Below are 21,108 nucleotides of genomic sequence, written 5' to 3' on the forward strand. Positions count from 1 at the left end.
GGGATAGAAGGAACATACTTAAAGATCATAAAAGCCATTTATGAAAAGCCCACAGCTAACATCATCCTCAATGGGGAAAAACTGAGAGCTTTTTCCCTGAGATCAGGAACACGACAGGGATGCCCACTCTCACCGCTGTTGTTTAACATAGTGCTGGAAGTGCTAGCATCAGCAATCAGACAACAAAAGGAAATCAAAGGCATCAAAATTGGCAAAGATGAAGTCAAGCTTTCGCTTTTTGCAGATGACATATTATACATTGAAAATCCGACAGACTCCACCAAAAGTCTGCTAGAACTGATACATGAATTCAGCAAAGTTGCAGGATACAAAATCAATGTACAGAAATCAGTTGCACTCTTATACACTAACAATGAAGCAACAGAAAGACAAATAAAGAAACTGATCCCATTCACAATTGCACCAAGAAGCATAAAATACCTAGGAATAAATCTAACCAAAGATGTAAAGGATCTGTATGCTGAAAACTATAGAAAGCTTATGAAGGTAATTGAAGAAGATTTAAAGAAATGGAAAGACATTCCCTGCTCATGGATTGGAAGAATAAATATTGTCAAAATGTCAATACTACCCAAAGCTATCTACACATTCAATGCAATCCCAATCAAAATTGCACCAGCATTCTTCTCGAAACTAGAACAAGCAATCCTAAAATTCATATGGAACCACAAAAGGCCCCGAATAGCCAAAGTAATTTTGAAGAAGACGACCAAAGCAGGAGGCATCACAATCCCAGACTTTAGTCTCTACTACAAAGCTGTCATCATCAAGACAGCATGGTATTGGCACAAAAACAGACACATAGACCAATGGAATAGAATAGAAACCCCAGAACTAGACCCACAAACGTATGGCCAACTCATCTTTGACAAAGCAGGAAAGAACATCCAATGGAAAAAAGACAGTCTCTTTAACAAATGGTGCTGGGAGAACTGGACAGCAACATGCAGAAGGTTGAAACTAGACCACTTTCTCACACCATTCACAAAAATAAACTCAAAATGGATCAAGGACCTGAATGTGAGACAGGAAACCATCAAAACCTTAGAGGAGAAAGCAGGAAAAGACCTCTCTGACCTCAGCCGTAGCAATCTCTTACTCGACACATCCCCAAAGGCAAGGGAATTAAAAGCAAAAGTGAATTACTGGGACCTTATGAAGATAAAAAGCTTCTGCACAGCAAAGGAAACAACCAACAAAACGAAAAGGCAACCAACGGAATGGGAAAAGATATTTGCAAATGACATATCGGACAAAGGGCTAGTCTCCAAAATCTATAAAGAGCTCACCAAACTCCACACCCGAAAAGCAAATAACCCAGTGAAGAAATGGGCAGAAAACATGAATAGACACTTCTCTAAAGAAGACATCCGGATGGCCAACAGGCACATGAAAAGATGTTCAGCGTCGCTCCTTATCAGGGAAATACAAATCAAAACCACACTCAGGTATCACCTCACGCCAGTCAGAGTGGCCAAAATGAACAAATCAGGAGACTATAGATGCTGGAGAGGATGTGGAGAAACGGGAACCCTCTTGCACTGTTGGTGGGAATGCAAATTGGTGCAGCCGCTCTGGAAAGCAGTGTGGAGGTTCCTCAGAAAATTAAAAATAGACCTACCCTATGACCCAGCAATAGCACTGCTAGGAATTTATCCAAGGGACACAGGAGTACTGATGCATAGGGGCACTTGTACCCCAATGTTCATAGCAGCACTCTCAACAATAGCCAAATTATGGAAAGAGCCTAAATGTCCATCAACTGATGAATGGATAAAGAAATTGTGGTTTATATACACTATGGAATACTACGTGGCAATGAGAAAAAATGAAATATGGCCTTTTGTAGCAACGTGGATGGAACTGGAGAGTGTGATGCTAAGTGAAATAAGCCATACAGAGAAAGACAGATACCATATGGTTTCACTCTTATGTGGATCCTGAGAAACTTAACAGGAACCCATGGGGGAGGGGAAGGAAAAAAAAAAAAGAGGTTAGAGTGGGAGAGAGCCAAAGCATAAGAGACTGTTGAGAACTGAGAGCAAACTGAGGGTTGATGGGAGATGGGAGGGAGGAGAGGGTGGGTGATGGGTATTGAGGAGGGCACCTTTTGGGATGAGCACTGGGTGTTGTATGGAAACCAATTCGACAATAAATTTCATATATTAAAAAAAAAAATGAAATCTTGATGTTGTTAAACACAATTGTTAAATTTGCTTATTTTTTTGATTTTTTTTTTTTTTTTCTGTGTAGGTTATTTCCAATGTAAGCCTGAAACAGTACCTATGAAAGGTCTATCTCTAGCCCTTCCCTTGGGGGAATACTGGCTCTACATGACCTAACATTTCCCAATCCTGGGCACTTCTCAGCTAATGTCCCAAATCATATCTCAGTTATGTTACACCAGAGGGGAAAGGTGTGTCCATCTTAACATGATGCCATTAGACTACCTCTGGAGAAGGTGTGGAAGGGACTATCTGGCCAGGATTTCTTCACCAATTAAAAACAATTTTTTTAACGTTCATTTTTGAGAGAGAGAGAGAGAGAGAGAGAGAGAGAGAGAGAATGTGAGTGAGGGAGGAGCAGAGACAGGGAGACACAGAATCTGAAGCAGGCTCCAGGCTCTGAGCTGTCAGCACAGAGCCTGATACGGGGCTCAAACCCACAAACTGTGAGATCATGACCTGAGATGAAATCAGATGCTTAACCGACTGAGCCACCCAGGTGCCCCACTTCCCCAATTTTTAACTTGTTTATTGCCCTTAAAGGAATGACTGAGATCTGTGATCTTTTCAGAGTGGAAACCATCATTCCAGAAATAAACATGACCTTAACTGTATTTCAAAAATTAGATAACATTCAGAAACAAGATGGCCTGATGAATGAAAGACTGTATGTGGTACTAGAGAGTCTGTTTCTGGAATGGCTGCCTTTTAGAATGGAGAGGAAAACTTGAGTTTAATTAATAACGAAAATCTGGAAATTAATTTGAGAGGGCTTAGAAGTTAAACAGAGATGTTTCTGAAGGTAAACATCTCTGTTTTATTAGTTCATAAGAATACAAAGTGGGTACAGTACATTAGGTAAATAAACTAGCTTAGTTGGTTAATTACATCAATTATCTATATTCTGAGGCTGAGAAGCTGACCTTTGTTTCTCTCCCATATAAGAAAGAACACCGAGATTTTCTAAATATTAGCAGACATAATTAAATTTGCAAAACAGTTATTTTCTAAATATTAGTAGACTTAATTCACAAAACAGCTATCAAGAAATTACTTTGTATTAGACATACTTCTAGATTCTAGAACCAGTGTAACATGATTAAAATTCTAATATTCTACATGGGAAAGAAAATATGGGAGGGTATGACAATGAACTTAAACAACTATGTGGGATTTGAGAACTACTTGAAATCAACGGAAGGAAAATAGTGTTTGTTTGACTACAAAGAGGCAGTATGCAAAACAGTTTAGATAGTATACCATAGCACTTAAGAGCATAACCAGGAGGGGCACCTGGCTGGCTCAAGTTGGTAAAACATGCAGCTCTTAATCTCCAGGTTGTAAATTCAAGCCCCACATTGTGTATAGAGGTTACTTAAAAATAAAGTCTTTAAAAAAAAAAAAAAAAAAAAGGAGCATGACCAGGAGCCAGAAGGCTTGGATTTAATTCCTGGTTCTACTACTTATAGTATATAATCATTGGCAAGTCACAAATCCTCTTTGCCTCATTTTCCCCATCTGTAAAGTGAGGATGCTAATAGCACTTATCTCAAATTGTTGCTGAGAAGATTAAGAGTTAAAGTGTTTAGAAGAGTGGCTGGTATATCATATGCCCTATTTAAAAGTGTTAGCTATTACATTTAGTAATAATTATCTTTGTTAGCATTATTATAGCTAGTGTTGCATTTAATCTGAATCAAAAGTTAATAAGGCCAAATGTTATTTTGGATTGGAAAAAGTGCTAATGTGCATTTTTCAAAATTACATTTTGTTAGTTGCATTTTGTAACTGAATCATCTACAGGCAAATACTATAACATATAAATAACCAATCCCTTCTCTAGGAATTTGTCATGAGTAAACTAAGGAAACATCATTGGTAGATACAGAGATGACAACAGATGAGAAATAAGTGGAAATAAAACAGCATATCAGAGATTTCAGAAACATTAAGGCAAATTAAGTTTATATAAAAATGAAAGAGTAAAACCACATTGAGAAGGTAGTTTTCATATGAGAAATCCCAGAGATAATAATATGCTGGCTCTTCCATATTGTTTGGAAAACAATGAGAATATTCATTTGTAGTGTTCTAACCTTTTTGAGACAAAGATGTTATACATTCAAGGTACTATTTCTATTATTATATTCCCTAACTTTGCAACTTTGAAAATATTATTTGCATAAGAAGAAGTGTTTTAAAATTCAGATAAAATAAATAACAGTCAATGTATAAGATCTGAATGATAGATTTTGTAGACATTTTCATTCTTTGTGGGAAAATTTCCCTGAAAATTTTAATTTGAATATGATGCAACTTACAGGACTTTCTCCTCTACTATCCTGGATTTCAAGAACTTTGTAAACAATGAGTAAATTGGACTAAATATATGAAACAACTATTTACAGACATTGGACAACTGGCAGCACAAAAATATGATTCCTAAGAAAAGAAAAACAAGTGAGGTAAGCCCTATGGAACTTGAAGGTACATACATTCATGAATGTTAAGCGGGGAGGGGAAGATCAGGACAGTCTCACTGTGCTAAGGTGACAGAGATAAGAGCAGAAAAGCTGGGCAATCGGAAGTTGTAGGGCAGTAACAGGGGAAATACCTATGTAGAAACAGAGCTCTAAAGATCTGCATGAGGTCTCCTTGAGTCTTTCCTAAATATTAAGTCATATTTGTATAGTTTGAGTAACTGAAAAGCTACAGGCTGGAAAATTCACAGAGCTCACAAGGGGTAGTGAGACTCTGGAACTCTACCCAGCTGAAGTGGAAAATTTCCTCATTGTTTAATAGGGTCATTCAGTAGGAACCTCAAAAAGGCTGTGCCTTACTCCTAGTGTCAAACTGTACTGTGGAAGTCTACTCTAGACTTCCTCTAATAAAGCATAAGAAAAGCCTTGAAAGGATCAAGCTAGCAAAATCAGTTATCTGCCAGAACAAAGCTCGACACTCTTTATAAGAAGAAAACAAAATGCAGACACTCAACAATGTAAAAGTCTGCAATATCCAACACCCAATAAAAAAATCACTAAGACTTACAAGGAGGAAAATGTGACCGTAACTAGGAGAAGCAGCAGTCAATAGAAAGAGACCTACAAATGCACAAACATTGGGATCAGCAGAATATGCTTAATGCTAAGAACTTGAAAAAATGAACATGAGAAAAGATACTGAAGAAATTTTTTTAAAAAGACCTCAAACTTTTAGATTGAACTTCTAGACTGAAAGAAAAAAAATATAAGATTCAATTAATTAACAAAAGATCAAAAGAAAGAAGAAAAAAAATCAGTGAACCTGAAGACACAGTAATAAAAACTGAAGAACAGAGAGGAAAAAAACTTTAAAAAAATGAAAGTCTTAGTTACCTGTGGGGCAAAATTTAGTCATTTCACATAATTATAATTGAAGTCAGAGGGTAGGGGATGACAGAAATAATATTTGAAGAATTAATGAGCAAAACGATTTAAAAAATGTTTTATTTTTTTATTTTAGAGAGAGAGAGAGAGAGACAAAGTGGGGAAGGAGGGAGGGAGGGAGGGAGGGGGAGGGAGAGGGAGAGGGAGAGGGAGAGGGAGAGGGAGAGGGAGAGAGGGAGAGGGAGAGAGACAGACACAGAGAGACAGAGTGAGAGAGAGAGAGAGACAGAAAGAGAGAGAGATTCTCAAGCAAGCTCTATGCTTAGTGCAGAGCTGGACATGAGGCTTGATCCCACAACCCTGGATCATGACCTGAGCTGAAATCAAGAGCCAGATGCATAACCAATGGAGCCATCCAGGCACCCCATGGACAAAACATTTTTTTAAATTATGACGGAAAGTATAAATCCATAAGGGCCCCTGGGTGGCTCAGTCAGCTGAGCGTCCGACTTCAGCTCAGGTCATGATCTCGAGGTCTGTGAGTTCAAGCCTCACATCGGGCTCTGTGCTGACAGCTCAGAGCCCGGAGTCTGCTTTGGATACCGTGTCTCCCTCTCTCTCTGCCCCTCCCCCGCTCATGCTGTGTCTCTCTCTCCGTCAAAAATAAATAAACACTAAAAAAAAAATTTTTTTAAAAAAGTACAAATCCATAGATCAATGATGCTCAACCATCTCGAAAGAGGATAAATACAAGAACAGCACACCAAGATACATTATCAAACTGCCTCAAAACCAGGCTAAAGAGAAAAATCTTGAAAAAAAAAAAAAAAAAGACCCAATATACATTAATTATAATAGGAATTATCATTGATTTCTCATGAGAACTAATACCATAAGACAAAATGAAATTGCTAAAGTGATCAAAGAAAACAAAACTCCAGAAGTTTTTCCTAGTAGACCCAGGTTCTTCATGCTGAAAAAAATTACTACATAGAAACTCAAAATACTAGGTAGTTACCACAGCTGACTCTTGAACATGGGTTTGAACTACAACTGGTTCCACTTACATGAGGATATTTTTCCAGTACAGTACTGTAAATGTATTTTCTCTTCCTTACAACTTTCTTAATAACATTTTCTTTCCTCCAGCTAACTTTAAAAATACAGTATATAATACACATAGCATACAAAATATATGTTAATCAACTGTTGTGGTTCTCATTAAGGCTTCCAATCAACAGGAGGCTAACAGTAAAGTTTCTAGGGAGCCAAAAGTTACACACAGATTTCTGACTGTGCAGGGGGTCAGCATCCCTAACCCCTATGTTGTGCAAGGTTCAACTGTATTTGAAAGTTACTAAGATAATCAATCTTAAAAGTTCTTATCTCAAGAAAAAAAATGTTTTGTGCTAGTGATAGATATTAACTAGACTTGCTATGGTGATCATTTCACAATGTATCAAATAATTATGTTGTATGCCTGAAAATAATCTTATATATCAATTATACTTCAATTTAAAAATTAATTTTTAAAAATCCATTTCAAATAAGAAATATAAAGTCCTCAAATCTATGCAAAAGAATACAAAAAACTAGGAATGATAACTAAGTGGACAAATGTTTTTACATGTATATAAATTTTTTATCTTCCTGAAAAATTTTTTAATAGACAGTTACTACTACTACTACTACTACTACTACTAATAATGCATCATGGAGTTTTAACATATAGAAGAAAAATATATGACAAAAATACCAAAAAGGTTGGGAGGGAGTTTACTGTTTTTAAGACTCACTTAATTGGTATAATGTTATTTGAATGTACTTTCTTTAATAAGATAAAGATGCACACTGTGAATCATAGAAAAACTAAGAAGAAAATGGGGCACCTAGGTGGCTCAGTCGGTTGAATGTCCGACTCTCAGTTTCAGCTCAGGTCATAATCTCATGGTTTCGTGAGTTTGAGCCGTGTGTCGGGCTCTGAGCTGACAGCGTGGAACCTGCTTGAGATTCCGTCTCCCTCTCTCTCTACCCCTCCCCTGCTCACGCTGTCTCTCTCAAAATAAATTAATAATACTTTAAAAAATTTAAAAGAAAAACTAAAAAAAAAAAAAAATACAGCAAAGAAGTGTAACTAACAAGCCAAAACAAGGGATAAAATGGAATGCTATCAGTACTCAATCCAATAGACTACAGGACAAAAGCAACAAAACAAACAAATGGTAAATAACCATACCAATGAATTTACTTTTATAAAGGGTAGAAACATGTCAGTCAGAAGTCAGAAACTGTCAGATTATTAGATAGAAAAGTAAAATCCAGCTATATACAATCCATGAGAAAATCATTTTAAATATAAAAACAAAGACAAAGACACATTAAAAGTCAAAGGATAAAAAGAAATACCTGAAGAGCCACGCTTTAGAGATACTGGTCCTGGCTCCACAGATTCCCATGGTCCTTTTTCTATCTTCCTAATTGGTCCACCACCCACTCCCAACAAATGAGGCAATAGTGCACTTTCAACAATTTCTTAGTAGCTCAGATTGTAACATAGGCAGTTCACTCTACCCATTCAAAGCTCTTTCCAAGATACCATTTTCCTTTTAATTATTTTTCTATCAATGTCTTTATTAAAAGTTATACTACCTTTACAAATATTGTAAATTTTAAAACCAATAAAATTACCTGCTAGTTCATGTTTCGATTCATTCTCATGTTTATCTTCAGTTAGTTCTACGTTAGCTTGACTACTAAAAAAAAAAAAAATTACCTAATTTAGTATTACATGTTAATAATAGGTTCCCATGCAATCTTTCATGTATATTTTTTAAAAATCCCTAACATATATTTTCTTCTCAAGTACTCTTATTCTATCAAAAACTAAAAATTTAGGAGCTATAAAGAAAATGTTTTGAAAAGAAAGAATCCTCAAAGCCTAAGACTGTCGCTATCAATTAACGCAAAGAGAAAAAATGCCGTATTTTTTAACTTTATACACGAATACACACAATTTTACACATAAATGTGTGCCTTTACATGTCTCAGGGCTCAGATATCCTTTATAAACTAAAGATTAGAAACTGACCACGGGGGTGCCTGGGTGGCTCAGTTGGTTAAGCATCCGACTTCGGCTCAGGTCATGATCTCGCGGTTTGTGGGTTTGAGCCCCGTGTTGGGCTCCATGCTGACAGCTCATAGTCTGGAGCCTACTTAGGATTCTGTGTCTCCCTCTCTCTCTGTCCCTTTCCCACTCACACTCTGTCTGTCTCTCTCTCTCTCTCTCTCAAAAATAAGTGAACATTTAACAAAAGAAAAAAAAAGAAACTGACTATAAGTTATGAGAACCAGTGAAGTCTACATAGAGGCTGGAAAAGAATGCCAGGTTCAGCATTTACATGTTAACAAGCAATTTAATCATGAAATGGAGGCTGAATACGAGGCCTAAACCTATAAAATCTCAGCAAGGTGACAAAGGAACTTGAGCAAGTTTTAAATAAATTGAGTATACTTTTAGTTCATATACTGTCTTCTTTCAAAGCAAGGACTCCCTTCTACTTTTTTCAGTCCATGAACCCTCTCTTTAGTGAGATCAACAAATCCAAGAAGCTATAAAACTGTAGTAATAATAACAGCAGCAAACACTATTGTGTACTCAATGCTATTTAGCACACTAACTGGCCTATTCTAGAACAGAAATATCAGTAGTTAGGAATAATGTTAAGAAATAAAACAAGCTAAGAAATATTGCAAAGGTGCAAAAACCTGTGGCCAATGATCCTGTGTATGCTTAATCTGTGTTGTCACTGTTGGGAGAGGCAATCAGCACGGGCCCTGAGTGTCCTTGCATGTTCTTGTGGGGTACACCAAGAAAGGAAGGCACAAACCCCTCATTCCTAGGTCATTTCCCAGGATTGTGTGTGCATCAAGCAACCTTGAGAGATGCGGCAGTATCTCCTCCCAGAAAAGGAGCAGGCTTGTTTCCTCTTACTATAAAAGCAATAGATTCCCCAATCTCAGTGATCTCTTCCTGTAAAGCAACCCACCATCCATGCAGAGAGCCATTACGGACTCTCCATGTTGCCTCTGCAGGCCATGTGGAGCATGGGGGAACTGAGGCAAATAAATGTGAGATGTAGACTGGACTTTTGTTGTGAGAAATAAAGTCCTTTGCTTCTGACCCAGGAAACCGTGTCTATACTCAGCATCCATAAAACTGACCAGCTAATTTGTTAGTTTATAAGTAGGGTAAAAGTCTCAAACTCTATACAGTTCATGACAGTCACTATACTGCTTTACCCCTGGTCTGTGAGAAACTAAGCATCATAAGACCAGGTACTCCAATAACCAAAGGTTATGATTCTCCTCAGTCTTAATTATAGCTGGTGTTCTTAAAACCTTGAAGATGTGATAGGACTTCCATTTATAATTTTAAAAGGTCAAAGGTCGGCTCTATTTACAGATGACCAGCTCAGTCAGCGAGCAGGATTTCCAGGATAAATGAAGTTTCCTGATAATCATCAGGGCCAAACACACACACAAAGGACAGAAACAAAACCTATCTTTTACTCCCTGGTTCCTCCTTTCTTTTCTGTCCCTATATTCTCTGAGTTTATAACAGCTACCTGAACTTTCTTATTTACCTTATCTGTGGAAAATTGCTTAATAAATTACTTTTGTGGGGCACCTGGGTGACTCAGTCTGTTAAGCATCCGACTCTTGATCTCAGCTCAGGTCATGATGCCACAGTTCGTGAGTTCAAGTCCCACATCAGGCTCCACACTGACACTGTGGAGCCTGCTTGGGATCCGCTCTCTCCCTCTCTCTCTGCCCCTCTCCTGCTCATGTGCATGCGCTCTCTTTCTCTCTCTGTCAAAATAAATAAACTTAAAAAAAATAAATAAATAAATTACTTTCCTAGTAAGGTCTTTTTGCAGTGTGCCATTAGTCTCAGTAGCATCTCAGGCATGACATTTCACATAGCTGGATGCAGAGTGGGCTTTCAAACACAAATTAACATATTCCATTCATATATAAGAGAAACCATGACCAAAAAAAAATGAACAGAGAAAAAAGAGATAAAATAAGATTTAACATGTACCTGTTATAATGTTTATCCATTTAAGTCCATGCATATACCAGCCTTCCAAAAATATGGAAAAACATAAAAATCATTTAATGATAGTTGATATTGTATACATATTACCTATGTAAAGCTTTAAATTGTGTGGAGTCATTAGAATCCAATTCCTTATTTAATCTTGAATAATCAATGGAAGATGTTAAGCCTTCCTCAAGCCTGGCAAAAAATTGTTCCTTTTCCTCTTGTTCCTCTAATGTGTCCAATCCCAATCCAAGAACACTATGATTGAGTTCAGAAACTATGATCTCTAAATGGAAAAGAATGAATATTTTTATTAACATGCAGAATTTTGACAAAATTAATTTTAATGGTGCATTTATTGATGTCCTTAATAAAACTTTAAAAATTTAAAAAATACTTTATCTCTTATCCACCAAATACAGATTTATATTCATAATCAATATGTAACATTGTAAGGTTTCTCTCGAGATATAATTCTAAACCTTCCAGGAAGGTATTAAGTATGTCTACACACTTCAGTAAAGGAGGCTAGAAGATACAATTTAATTTTTATAAAAATTTTAATTAAAAGCATAGTAATTAACCTGTCAATTTGTATCCCTCATATTTCTTACCATTTGTTTCTAAGCTGTCAATACTTAGGATAGAGGTTCCACTGCTCTGAAGAAACTGAATCCTTTCAGGACACTCCTCTTCTATTTCCATAATAGGCTGAGAAGTCTTCTTAGCTTTCACATAGCTTACATTTGTTCCAAGTTGTCCTAGGGGTGGGATTTAAGATACAGTTGGATATTTATGTTCGCAAAACTGTTCTGACCACAATGTATTACCCAGTGATATTGTTACACTAACTTTTTTTTCTGTTATACTAATATTGTGGATAGTAGCTATAAAATAAATCTGGTCCATTTGATAAAAATCCAACACCATTTAATAAAAATCCATCAAACCTAAAATTCAAAGAAAAATTACAGTACTATTTATTTGCAGTGTATCTTATGAAATAATTTCAAAAGTTTATACATAATGAAACAAACTTTAAAAATTACTTGAAAGCACAACTATTTAATACAGTATACCATGCCACTGTAAGGATATCTTCTGCGTTATGTGAAGGAAGAGTAAGAAACAACTAGGTGAACGAGAAAGGGGAGACCATTCTCAGTAGGAAGAAGGAAAGGTACAAAGAAAGGGTCAGCAACAGGAGGGGCAGGCCACACTGGAAGACACAAAAAGGTCAGTAAGGTTGGATCTAGATTGTGAGGGTGAGTCCAGGTGGAAATAAGCCCAGAGCAGGATCGATGGGTCAGACAGACCAGGCTGGTACTCATAGCCCAAAGTAGGGTTTTGCTCTTTATTCCAAAAACATTAGAAAACACTGAAAAAGTTATGCAATATCAACATTTATCATAATAGCATACATTTGTTGTAAAAAAAACCTGAAATATGGAAAAGTTAAATAATTACATTGTGTGGTATAAATATTAAGATTAGAATACCACTTTTGCTTAGAAGGAAGTCTTAGTAAGTCACAAATTCTGCCTTCAGTATCTTAATTAGTGTCCTCTTGGAAAGGATTCAGCATCTATTTCTCATGGCTCTGTGTATTAAATAATGGTTTTATACATCAAATAATAACTTCTACGGTTGCAGAGTATCAAAAGACATATCTATAGACACTTCCAATGAAAAAGCGCATGCCACGGGTTGGGGTGCTGTTGTGGTGTCTGTAGAGTCTCACCCTGGCTCTGAAGCTGGACTCAGGGATATGACCAGACTAAATGAGCTTACAAGAAACTAATAACCAAAACCCAGATCCCTTCGATCATTCATAGTGAAGAGTATAACCTGTAGAAGGATTAGACTGTTTCATCCTCTAGGCAGAACATTTATCCTTATGGCAGTTGAAAGAAAAATTCTAAGGTTGAAGTAGCTCAATGTTGATGTTTACTGATGCCTATCCAAATTTGGTAATGCATTCCTCTCCTCCTGAGGCTGTTTACCTCCCCGCTGTGATGCTTCTACACTCTTGATGGCAGGACTCATACCCTGTCTGTATACTAGTGTCTGGTATGCATAATATACCATGAACTCAATAAATGTTTGTGATTGAACCAGGGACCAGGTTATGTCCTTGGGTAGAAAAACCCTCTCCTCTGTGTTCAAATGGATATTGTCAAAGTTTGCTTAAGTATCCTTATTTGCATCTTTTACTAATCAAATCCACTTCTGATTGATAAATTCTTTTTTAAAAATTAATAACTTTGCCAGGTTACATTCCAGTGTTGGTCCAGGACCTATTCTTTTCCTTTAGGATGAGTATGCACATTCTATCTCTAATTCATGACTTTCTAGAAAAGAGACTTTAATGCTAATTAAGTCTCAAATCTTCGTAAACAATTCCAATAGTACTTCATCATATAATAAATATCCTTTCCAAGCACCAATGGGGGGAAAATTCTAAAAAAGAATTCTTTGCATGCAAACTTTAGCATTGTTACATGGTTGGGGGACTTCTGAAAAAATGCACTGTATTTTTCAGTAAGGCAATTCCTTATTTACAATTTTAAGAACAGAGAAATGACTATCAAATTCACTCTAACATTCATTTATTAAACACATTTATTACTTACTGTTGAGGGTCAGGGGATACAAACAAAAAGAAGTGTTTCCTGCCTTCACAAAGCTCACAACCTCAGGAGTAGCCCTATGGGTTATAACTATCAACACAATGTGTAAGTGCTGTTGCTATGTTTTGAAATCAAAACGAAGGAGAAAATAATTATGTTGAAAAGGGATCTAGAAGAGTTAGGAAAGGATTGGAAGGAGGTAATGTCAAGCTTTACTAGACAAGAAGGATGAGAGCAAAGGCAGCCTTGTGGTGAGCAAGCATGAGCTAAGGCACAGAGGCATAGTCAATGATGTTTCCAGGAGATAGGGAGTAAGTATAGCTGGAGCACAGAAAGCTAGAAAGGAGGGTCCTAGTCAGATGATACCGAGCCTTAGCTGTCACATTAAGGAATCTGGGCTTAATTGCATGGGGAAAAAACAAAAGCTACAGGGCAAATTTTCCTCCAGGGATACAGAAATCCTGCAAGTTTACAAAATGGTGCTTAAAGATCCACAAATAGTTTGAACATAGGTTAATAGACACGGTCTGGGGTTCCTTATGGATAATGGAAGTTTCCTATATAGCATGTATACCAAAGCACAGGTGCCAGAGAGTAGTTTTCCATTTGTAAAGATGTGACTAGGACTAGTTCTGGGAAAGCTATACATGTATGTCAGATAGGATCAACAATGAGTTCTTTACCAAGGCAATAAATTACTTTTTTGCTATTGTTATTAACAGACTGTGATACCAAAATCTATAGATTTCTTAAAATCTACCCAGTGCAAAGACATTAATACACTGTCAGAACATTTTATTAAATCATCTCAAATCAATCTGCCATGAAACATGACAATACACAAATATGCCCGTGTTATTTATCATCTTAATTTGAGTGAATATAAATTATCCCAATATAACAATATAACCTGATAATGCAGAATCATCATAGATTCTCAACTGCGTAATACATAATAAAATGAAGTAATATGTAATTCAAACTTTAAAAAGTCACAATACTAGTATTATTTTCTTTAAATATCTATAGTACAACAACAAAATCCCAGAATTAAAAGTCTTGACTGACCCCTTGTGGTCAAATAATTTGAAATAAAAAACCCAGCAATATTTACCACCATCTTCAAAATCATCTTCAGTTATCCACCATGGCAATGCATCTTTCTTCTTCACTTCTCTTTCAGGTTGTCTAGGTGTTTTGTTTGAATTCTCAAAAGAATCATCTGAAAGCTAAATCGGATATAAGCCACTGATTTTCAAGAATCCCACATTCATCACTAAAAATGTTTCTCTTCATTGTACATAAACAATTTTCTCAGCAATAATGTATACATTCTTATTTTCAGATATGTGGCTAAAATAACTTAAATATCAAATATACAACTCTAAACATCAATTTCATATCCAGAGTTAAACAAGTAAACTAACCAGAAAAAAATCAATGATAACAACAAAGAAATAAAACTTATCAAGAAACTTGATCAGAAAGAAAAAGAGAAGGATACAATCCCCTTCTAGACATCCTCTAGGGTCTAAGAATAAATAATGATTGAGCAAAATTACCTGGCATCACTCTAGAAGAACACAGAATTCTAAGACCAGAAGAACTGAATTTCAGGTGTTTACCAGAGAAATCAACATTTTGTCACAATGATTAATAAACTTTAATCAACTTTTATTGTCCTTTTCTACTCTTCAAGTCCAAATTTTATTACGATCCTAAATCCCCTACTCTAACCCTAATCGACCCACCACCTCCACCACGTGGTCAGTAACCTGCCCTCTCTCTTCACAGAGAAAATAAAGACCTTCACTCAAAAACCACCCTCCTTTCCCTCACTCCACCATCACACTCACCTGTTAGACACTGCTTTCCTCTTTCAGAAAAGAAATTCTTTCCTCCACTCCTGGGAGAACCTGCAGAGGGGTCACTTCCTGCCTTTCTAGGTCCTTACTTCCTTGGTCATCTCATGTTATCTCTGTCTCTGCATCCCCTCCTCTCTCTCCACTCCCTCCTTCCCTCAGGTTATAAACCTGCCCATCTCTGCCTCGCCAGGGCCTAGCACAGCACCTTGCACAACTGTGGAATGAAAGAATGAACATTCAAGTCTACTCCACTTTTCTTAAAAAGGCAAAGCAAAACAAAAGAAACAAGATTAAGATCCTTATTCCTACCTCCTCTTTACCACTTTTCCTTTACATACTAACATCGTGAGTTCACTGCTCAACCCTTTAGAATCTGGTTCCCATCCAAAACAGCTCTCCTCCAAGTTCCAAAGGCCTCCTAAATGTCACAAATAAAGGACCACTGCTAGTCATCTTTCCTGATCACATCATGGGACTTGATACCGGTGACCAACTCTTCTCGAATGTCTCTACCTTTGATTTCACAGCATCACTTCCTCCAAGTTATACTTCAGCTCTGTGACCTCTCCCACCTGTCTATTTTAATAGGTCTTGGCTCTTTTGCCCATTTCTTTACAAGACTTCCCCAGGACTCTGTTCTTGGTCCTTTATCTTCATCCTACACAACTTTCCTGGAGAAGAAACCAACGTTTATTCCATACCTGCTCTATATCAGGACCTATCCCCAGGTTATCTCAATCTTTAAGCAATCCAATCAAGATTTACAGAAGGGGAAACAAGCTCAGAGAGATTAAGCAACTTGCTCCAGTTGTTACTGTTAGTAAGTGTTACACACCTGGGATTTAAATGGAGGTCTGATAACACCTGTCCACTTTCCATTACACTATGTAATCCCCCAACTGGCACCAGAGTGCCCTTTCACTCTAGTAAGTGCCAGGTTACTTCCAAGATGACAACACACAAATTTCCACCTGCCAACCAAACAATTCTATCTCAATGACTTATAATAGTGTCAACTTTAAAGTGTTCCAAAAGAACTCACAGTCTTCCCTGACAACCTGACAATCAGGCAGGAAGCGGGGAAAAGGGAAGGAAAAGGAGTCTAGCTGAATTTTAGTTTTATCACTTTCTACTCGGTCTCTAAACTTGGTCATCACCTAGAAATGTTCCATCCTCTCTCTTCCCCATATCTCGCTGTTTACCAAATTCTGACAATCTGCCACAGACTTGGTCTATTCCTCTTAAGCCCCATAGCCACCTAAGAGTATGGAAGGAGTAGAGGTTTTGGGAGCCAGACAAATCTGAGTTCAAATTTTAACTTCAAAATATACTAGCTGTTGCTTAGAAAAAATTATCCTCTCTTTTCAGTTCATTCATGTGTTGAAAAACCACTGACCTCGCAGGCTTGTGACAAAGGTCAGAAAATGAAATGGAGAGTGCTCACCCTACTGTCTAATATATACTAGGTATTCTCACTTTTGATAATCTTCCACAATGCTTTTCAGGTTACTACCATTAAAAACAAAACAATACACAAAAGCAAGTCCCCAGAGAGTAACTGTGCTGCTGAGCATATGAAGTTGGAAACCTAATATACTAAAACATGGCTGGTGGGAACATAAAGTGGCACAGCTAGTTTAGAAAACAGTCTGGCCATTCCTCAAAAGGTTTAACAGAGTTACCATATGACCCACCATTTCCACTATTAGGTATACACACAACAGTAATGAAAACACACACCCACACAAAAACTTGTACATGATTGTTCATAGCAATATTATTTATAAATGCCAAAAAGTGGAAAGAACTCAAATGTTCATCAACTGATATGTGGATAAACCCAAAAAATGGAAATGCCATTGAGCTATAAAAATGAATGAAGTACTGAAAGATGTACAACATGAATGAACCTTTAAAACATTATGTTGAGTGGAAAAAGCCAGTCACAAAAGACCACATACTGTATGATTCCATTTCTGTGAAATGTCTAACATAAGCATATATTCAGAGACAGAAAGTAGACAGTGGTGCACAAGGCTGGAGAAGGGGTAACTGCTAACAGGTACAGGGTTTCTTTTGAGGATAAAAATGTTCTAAAAGTGATTGTGGTGATGGCTGCATAGCTGCGAATAGGCTAAAAACCACTGAATTGTACACTTTAAATGGGTGAATTGTATGGTATATGACAACTCAATAAATCTGTAAAAAGAAAAAAAAAAAGCTGGTCCTAGCAATCTCCTTATAAAGATATGTAAGCCATATCGTTGAACAATCTACTGAACAATTTAGCAAAATGACTAAAGAAGTTACCATGACTCTAAAATCATGGTTTTTAAGTGAGACATTAAAAAATGACCCAAATCTCTAACATGAGATAAAAGCTTTTATGGGTTGAGATTGAATATGAGAGAAAGATATGGAGGGAGAGTGTTGAAGGGATGGCAAATAAAGGGCAAAAGGAAAAAAAACTGGTCTACACTGCTTTTATCTTTTACAGTGAAAACACTTTCTATAAGCTTAATTTTCAAAATGTGCCCATATTTGAAAATAAAAAATCAGTTTCCAAATGAGAAGTGAGATTCTTACCCTGAGTATCTATTACATTTGGATAATTCTTAAATGCGGTTTTTAAACCTTACAACAATCCTACAAGGTAGGCATGATTTTTCCTGTTAATTAAACTGAGGTTTTCTACTACATCGTATATCAAACTCCCTTTATGAACAAGAATGTTAGTATAATCATTTAAAATGTGACTCTCCTGGGGGCACCTGGGTAGCTCAGTTGGTTGAGCGTCCAACTTCAGCTCTTGTGATGATGTCATGGCTCACGAGTTCAATCCCAACATCAGGCTCTGTGCTGACAGCTCAGAGCCTGGAGCCTGCTTCAGAATCTGTGTCTCCCTGTCTCTCTGCCCCTCTCTGCTCACTCTGTCTCTTGTTCTCTCTCTCTCAACAATAAATAAACGTTAATTCTTTTTAAATTCTATATAAAAAACAATTTAACGTTTATTTATTTTTGAGACAGGGCGGGACAGAGCACAAGCTCTGTATTCACTGTATTCACTGAATTCACTGTATTCACTGTAGCATAAGTGAATAAGGGAGAAGAGGGGTATAAAGCGAGTGAGGAGGACATGAGCAAAATCATCCAGGGCTCTGTAAACCATGGGAAGGAGTTTGGATTTTATTCCATTTGTGATGGGAAGCCAATAAAGTGTTTTACAAAGAGGAGAACAGTCTGATTTACGTAAAAGACGGCACTGGCTGCAATGTGGTGAAGGAATGCTGGGACAGTACATAGGAACTGTTGTAGTACCTCAGGTGAGAAGATGTCACCATGGATTGGGATGATGACAGATGAAAGGAGAGAGAACGAGGAAGATGACAGATATATTCTGGAGGAAGAGTTGACAGAGTGTGGTGACAGACTTGTGAAGCTGAATGCAGGACACCTCATTTAGAACACAATGGGGAAGTCAGCAGGGGGAGCTCTCACACTCCATCAATTTGTCATCAATTGCAGACTCCAACAAAGAAGTGTATCTTGCATTTCCTAACAGAATAAAGCCTACTCTACTACCCCAGTGGGAGGAAGGAAGGTTTTTCTTCATGCCCAGCAACAGCCCTGCCAATGAGAAGCCATCACCATCCTGAACTCCTGTTTTCCGCCAGTGGACTTTCGTTCAAAGCAGCCCCTCCCAACTTCCTCCTTTTCTCTAGAAAATAACGTCCCTCTCCTTTGATCTCAGGTCTTGCTTATGGGTCTGCCATCATTTGCATGTCCCCAATTGCAGTTCCTTTGCCATTCCCAAATAAATGATAAAATAACGGGCTGTTTTAACCTTGAGGTCAACATTACTTGGTGATCAGAAGTGGGATCCAGAGAAGACTCTCAACAACTACGAGGCTGGTGAGCAAACAGGTGCCTGTACCCACTGAGCCAAATGAGCTCATTCTTTTCTCCCCGACCCTGGAGTCTGAGAGTATGTGTCTCCTGGTTCCAAGCTCTGCTCGCTTTGCATTTTGAGTTCTCTGACTTTATTTAGGATCTATTTAAAAGCTTTATTCTTTCTTTTTTATGAAGGCTTTGTCCTATCTGGTGAGTACTCATGTTTTTCTGAACTTCTGGTATTGACTAATGGGATCATAATCCTCTAAACTCTCTCAGGACAGCCCTCCTCCTCCTGGGATCCTGGCTGGCTTTATATTTAAAAACTATGATCCTCCTGCATGCACAATGCTAACAAAATAGACCAACTTAACTAAATTTAGAACTTCAATGACTGTCATGGGGGAACTTTTGATCTCCTCCAACTTAATTTTCTCAAAACCAAATTAGAAGACCATGGCTCTAAAATTAAACAAACTGCATGGAATGCCTGTTTTAATTAGTACCCAAAGACTTCCATACATATTGACTCTAAAATTACCCCTTTGCAAAATACCATTTCTAAATTAACTAAGGCTACGAAACAATTGAGAGAATTCAAAAGGGCTTTTGAGTGCTCTTTCCCTTCCCTGGATTCTACATCTCCAGACACACAGCAGTCATCCTGTGCTCTGGCCACTCCTCTGGGGCCATCTTCCTACTTCCCTGCAGCAGCATCCCAGCCCCTCCATACCCTTTCCCTTCCCCATTCTACTCTTCTCTCTGGATTTCCCTTTTCCTCCTTATCTCTCCCTGCTCTCTTCCTCTGAACCTAGCAGAACCTCCTCCTTTAAAGTTAAGCCCCCTGAGGATCCAACTGCTAAACTCCTAGTTTCTTATCTTCTCTGGACTAAAGCTGAACTACAAGCTAGAGCCAAAGACTTTGCCAGAGTTACTGAGGATCCTCAGAGATTTGCTGAGTAATTTAACATACATATTCAAACTTATCAACTTAGTTTCTCAGATTTATATCAATTAGTTCACACGCTTGTCGGTGAGGGCCAGGCCTAACATTGGATGAAACTGGCCTGATAGAAAAATCCTGAAAGAGATTTAGAAAAACAGATCTCTGACTTTTGGCAGGACATTCACTAGAGGTCTTCACAGAAAAATTGCAAAAGCTTTTCCTAAACTTGTTAATTGGAACATCATTCAGGCTTGTGCACAAAAATTCGATAAACCTGTTATTATTACAAATGACTTCAGGTTATTTTTAATGAAAACTTCAGTCTTCCTGTAGATGTTGAGTCCCCTCAGGTAGCCTTTAATTCTATGTTCATTAACCGGCTAAATCGGATCTTTCCCTTCCAGTTAAAATGACCAGAATGGAATGGGAAACTACATCTGCCCTAGATTTGGTTAATTTAGCAGTTCACCCGCATTCTAGATGATTCGACTAAAAGACCACTGAAATCCTTAATTTTCATCTCCAACAAATGTAGGCCCCTAAACAAAACCAAAATCTACCTGATGCCTGCCATTATTTTAAAAAACCAGGACACTGGAAAAAAGGCTGCTACAAACTCAAGTGCTCCAGATGCTGTCAGCCCTCTAACCACTCTTTCCCATGTTCTCCTAATCCCCAAACACTGGGCTCTGAGGAACAAAAGGGGCTTGTCCCAATTCTCTGTCTCAACTGGCTCAAAGAAACAACCCTCCAGACTGGGAATGAATTTCTACCTGTACTCACTGCCACTGGAGCTACACTCCCGGTGCTCAACCCACCACTATAAAGCAGCCCATGCCTCAGAGGAACAAAACCGTTTAAACGGTGAGGTTCCTACCTCTAATTAAATCTATTCCCTCTGGTTTAGGTCCTTTAAGAGGTACCCACCCTTTTTTCCTTAATTCTCTCATCCAATTCACTTACTGGGCTGAGATTTCTTAGAAAAGTATCTTGCTGGAATTCCTTTTTCCAAAAAGGGGTAAGCAATTCTAGAATTTGATTTGAGCCAATTATGTGGTTTT

At 37.6% G+C, this 21,108-nt stretch overlaps 1 protein-coding gene across 5 annotated transcripts in view; it reads right to left on the bottom strand.

Annotated features, from left to right (window-relative positions):
- Positions 1–21,108, bottom strand: part of CEP162 (centrosomal protein 162) — a 124,704-nt gene that overhangs the window by 97,918 nt on the left and 5,678 nt on the right. For 4 of the 5 annotated variants that reach the window (XM_040474084.1, XM_040474085.1, XM_040474083.1 and 1 more), the window contains exons 3-6: positions 14,460–14,574; positions 11,330–11,476; positions 10,818–11,001; positions 8,300–8,364 (exon numbers count right to left, since the gene is read on the bottom strand). In XM_040474084.1, coding sequence (XP_040330018.1) covers positions 8,300–8,364; positions 10,818–11,001; positions 11,330–11,476; positions 14,460–14,574 — 511 coding nt within the window. Of the gene's footprint in view, positions 1–8,299; positions 8,365–10,817; positions 11,002–11,329; positions 11,477–14,459; positions 14,575–21,108 lie in introns of those variants that run through there. The other variant, XM_040474086.1, reaches the window with a different exon arrangement.

This window comes from Herpailurus yagouaroundi, unplaced genomic scaffold, assembly GCF_014898765.1.
Source record: "Herpailurus yagouaroundi ecotype Mexico unplaced genomic scaffold, PumYag 139, whole genome shotgun sequence".
Taxonomy (NCBI): domain Eukaryota; kingdom Metazoa; phylum Chordata; class Mammalia; order Carnivora; family Felidae; genus Herpailurus; species Herpailurus yagouaroundi.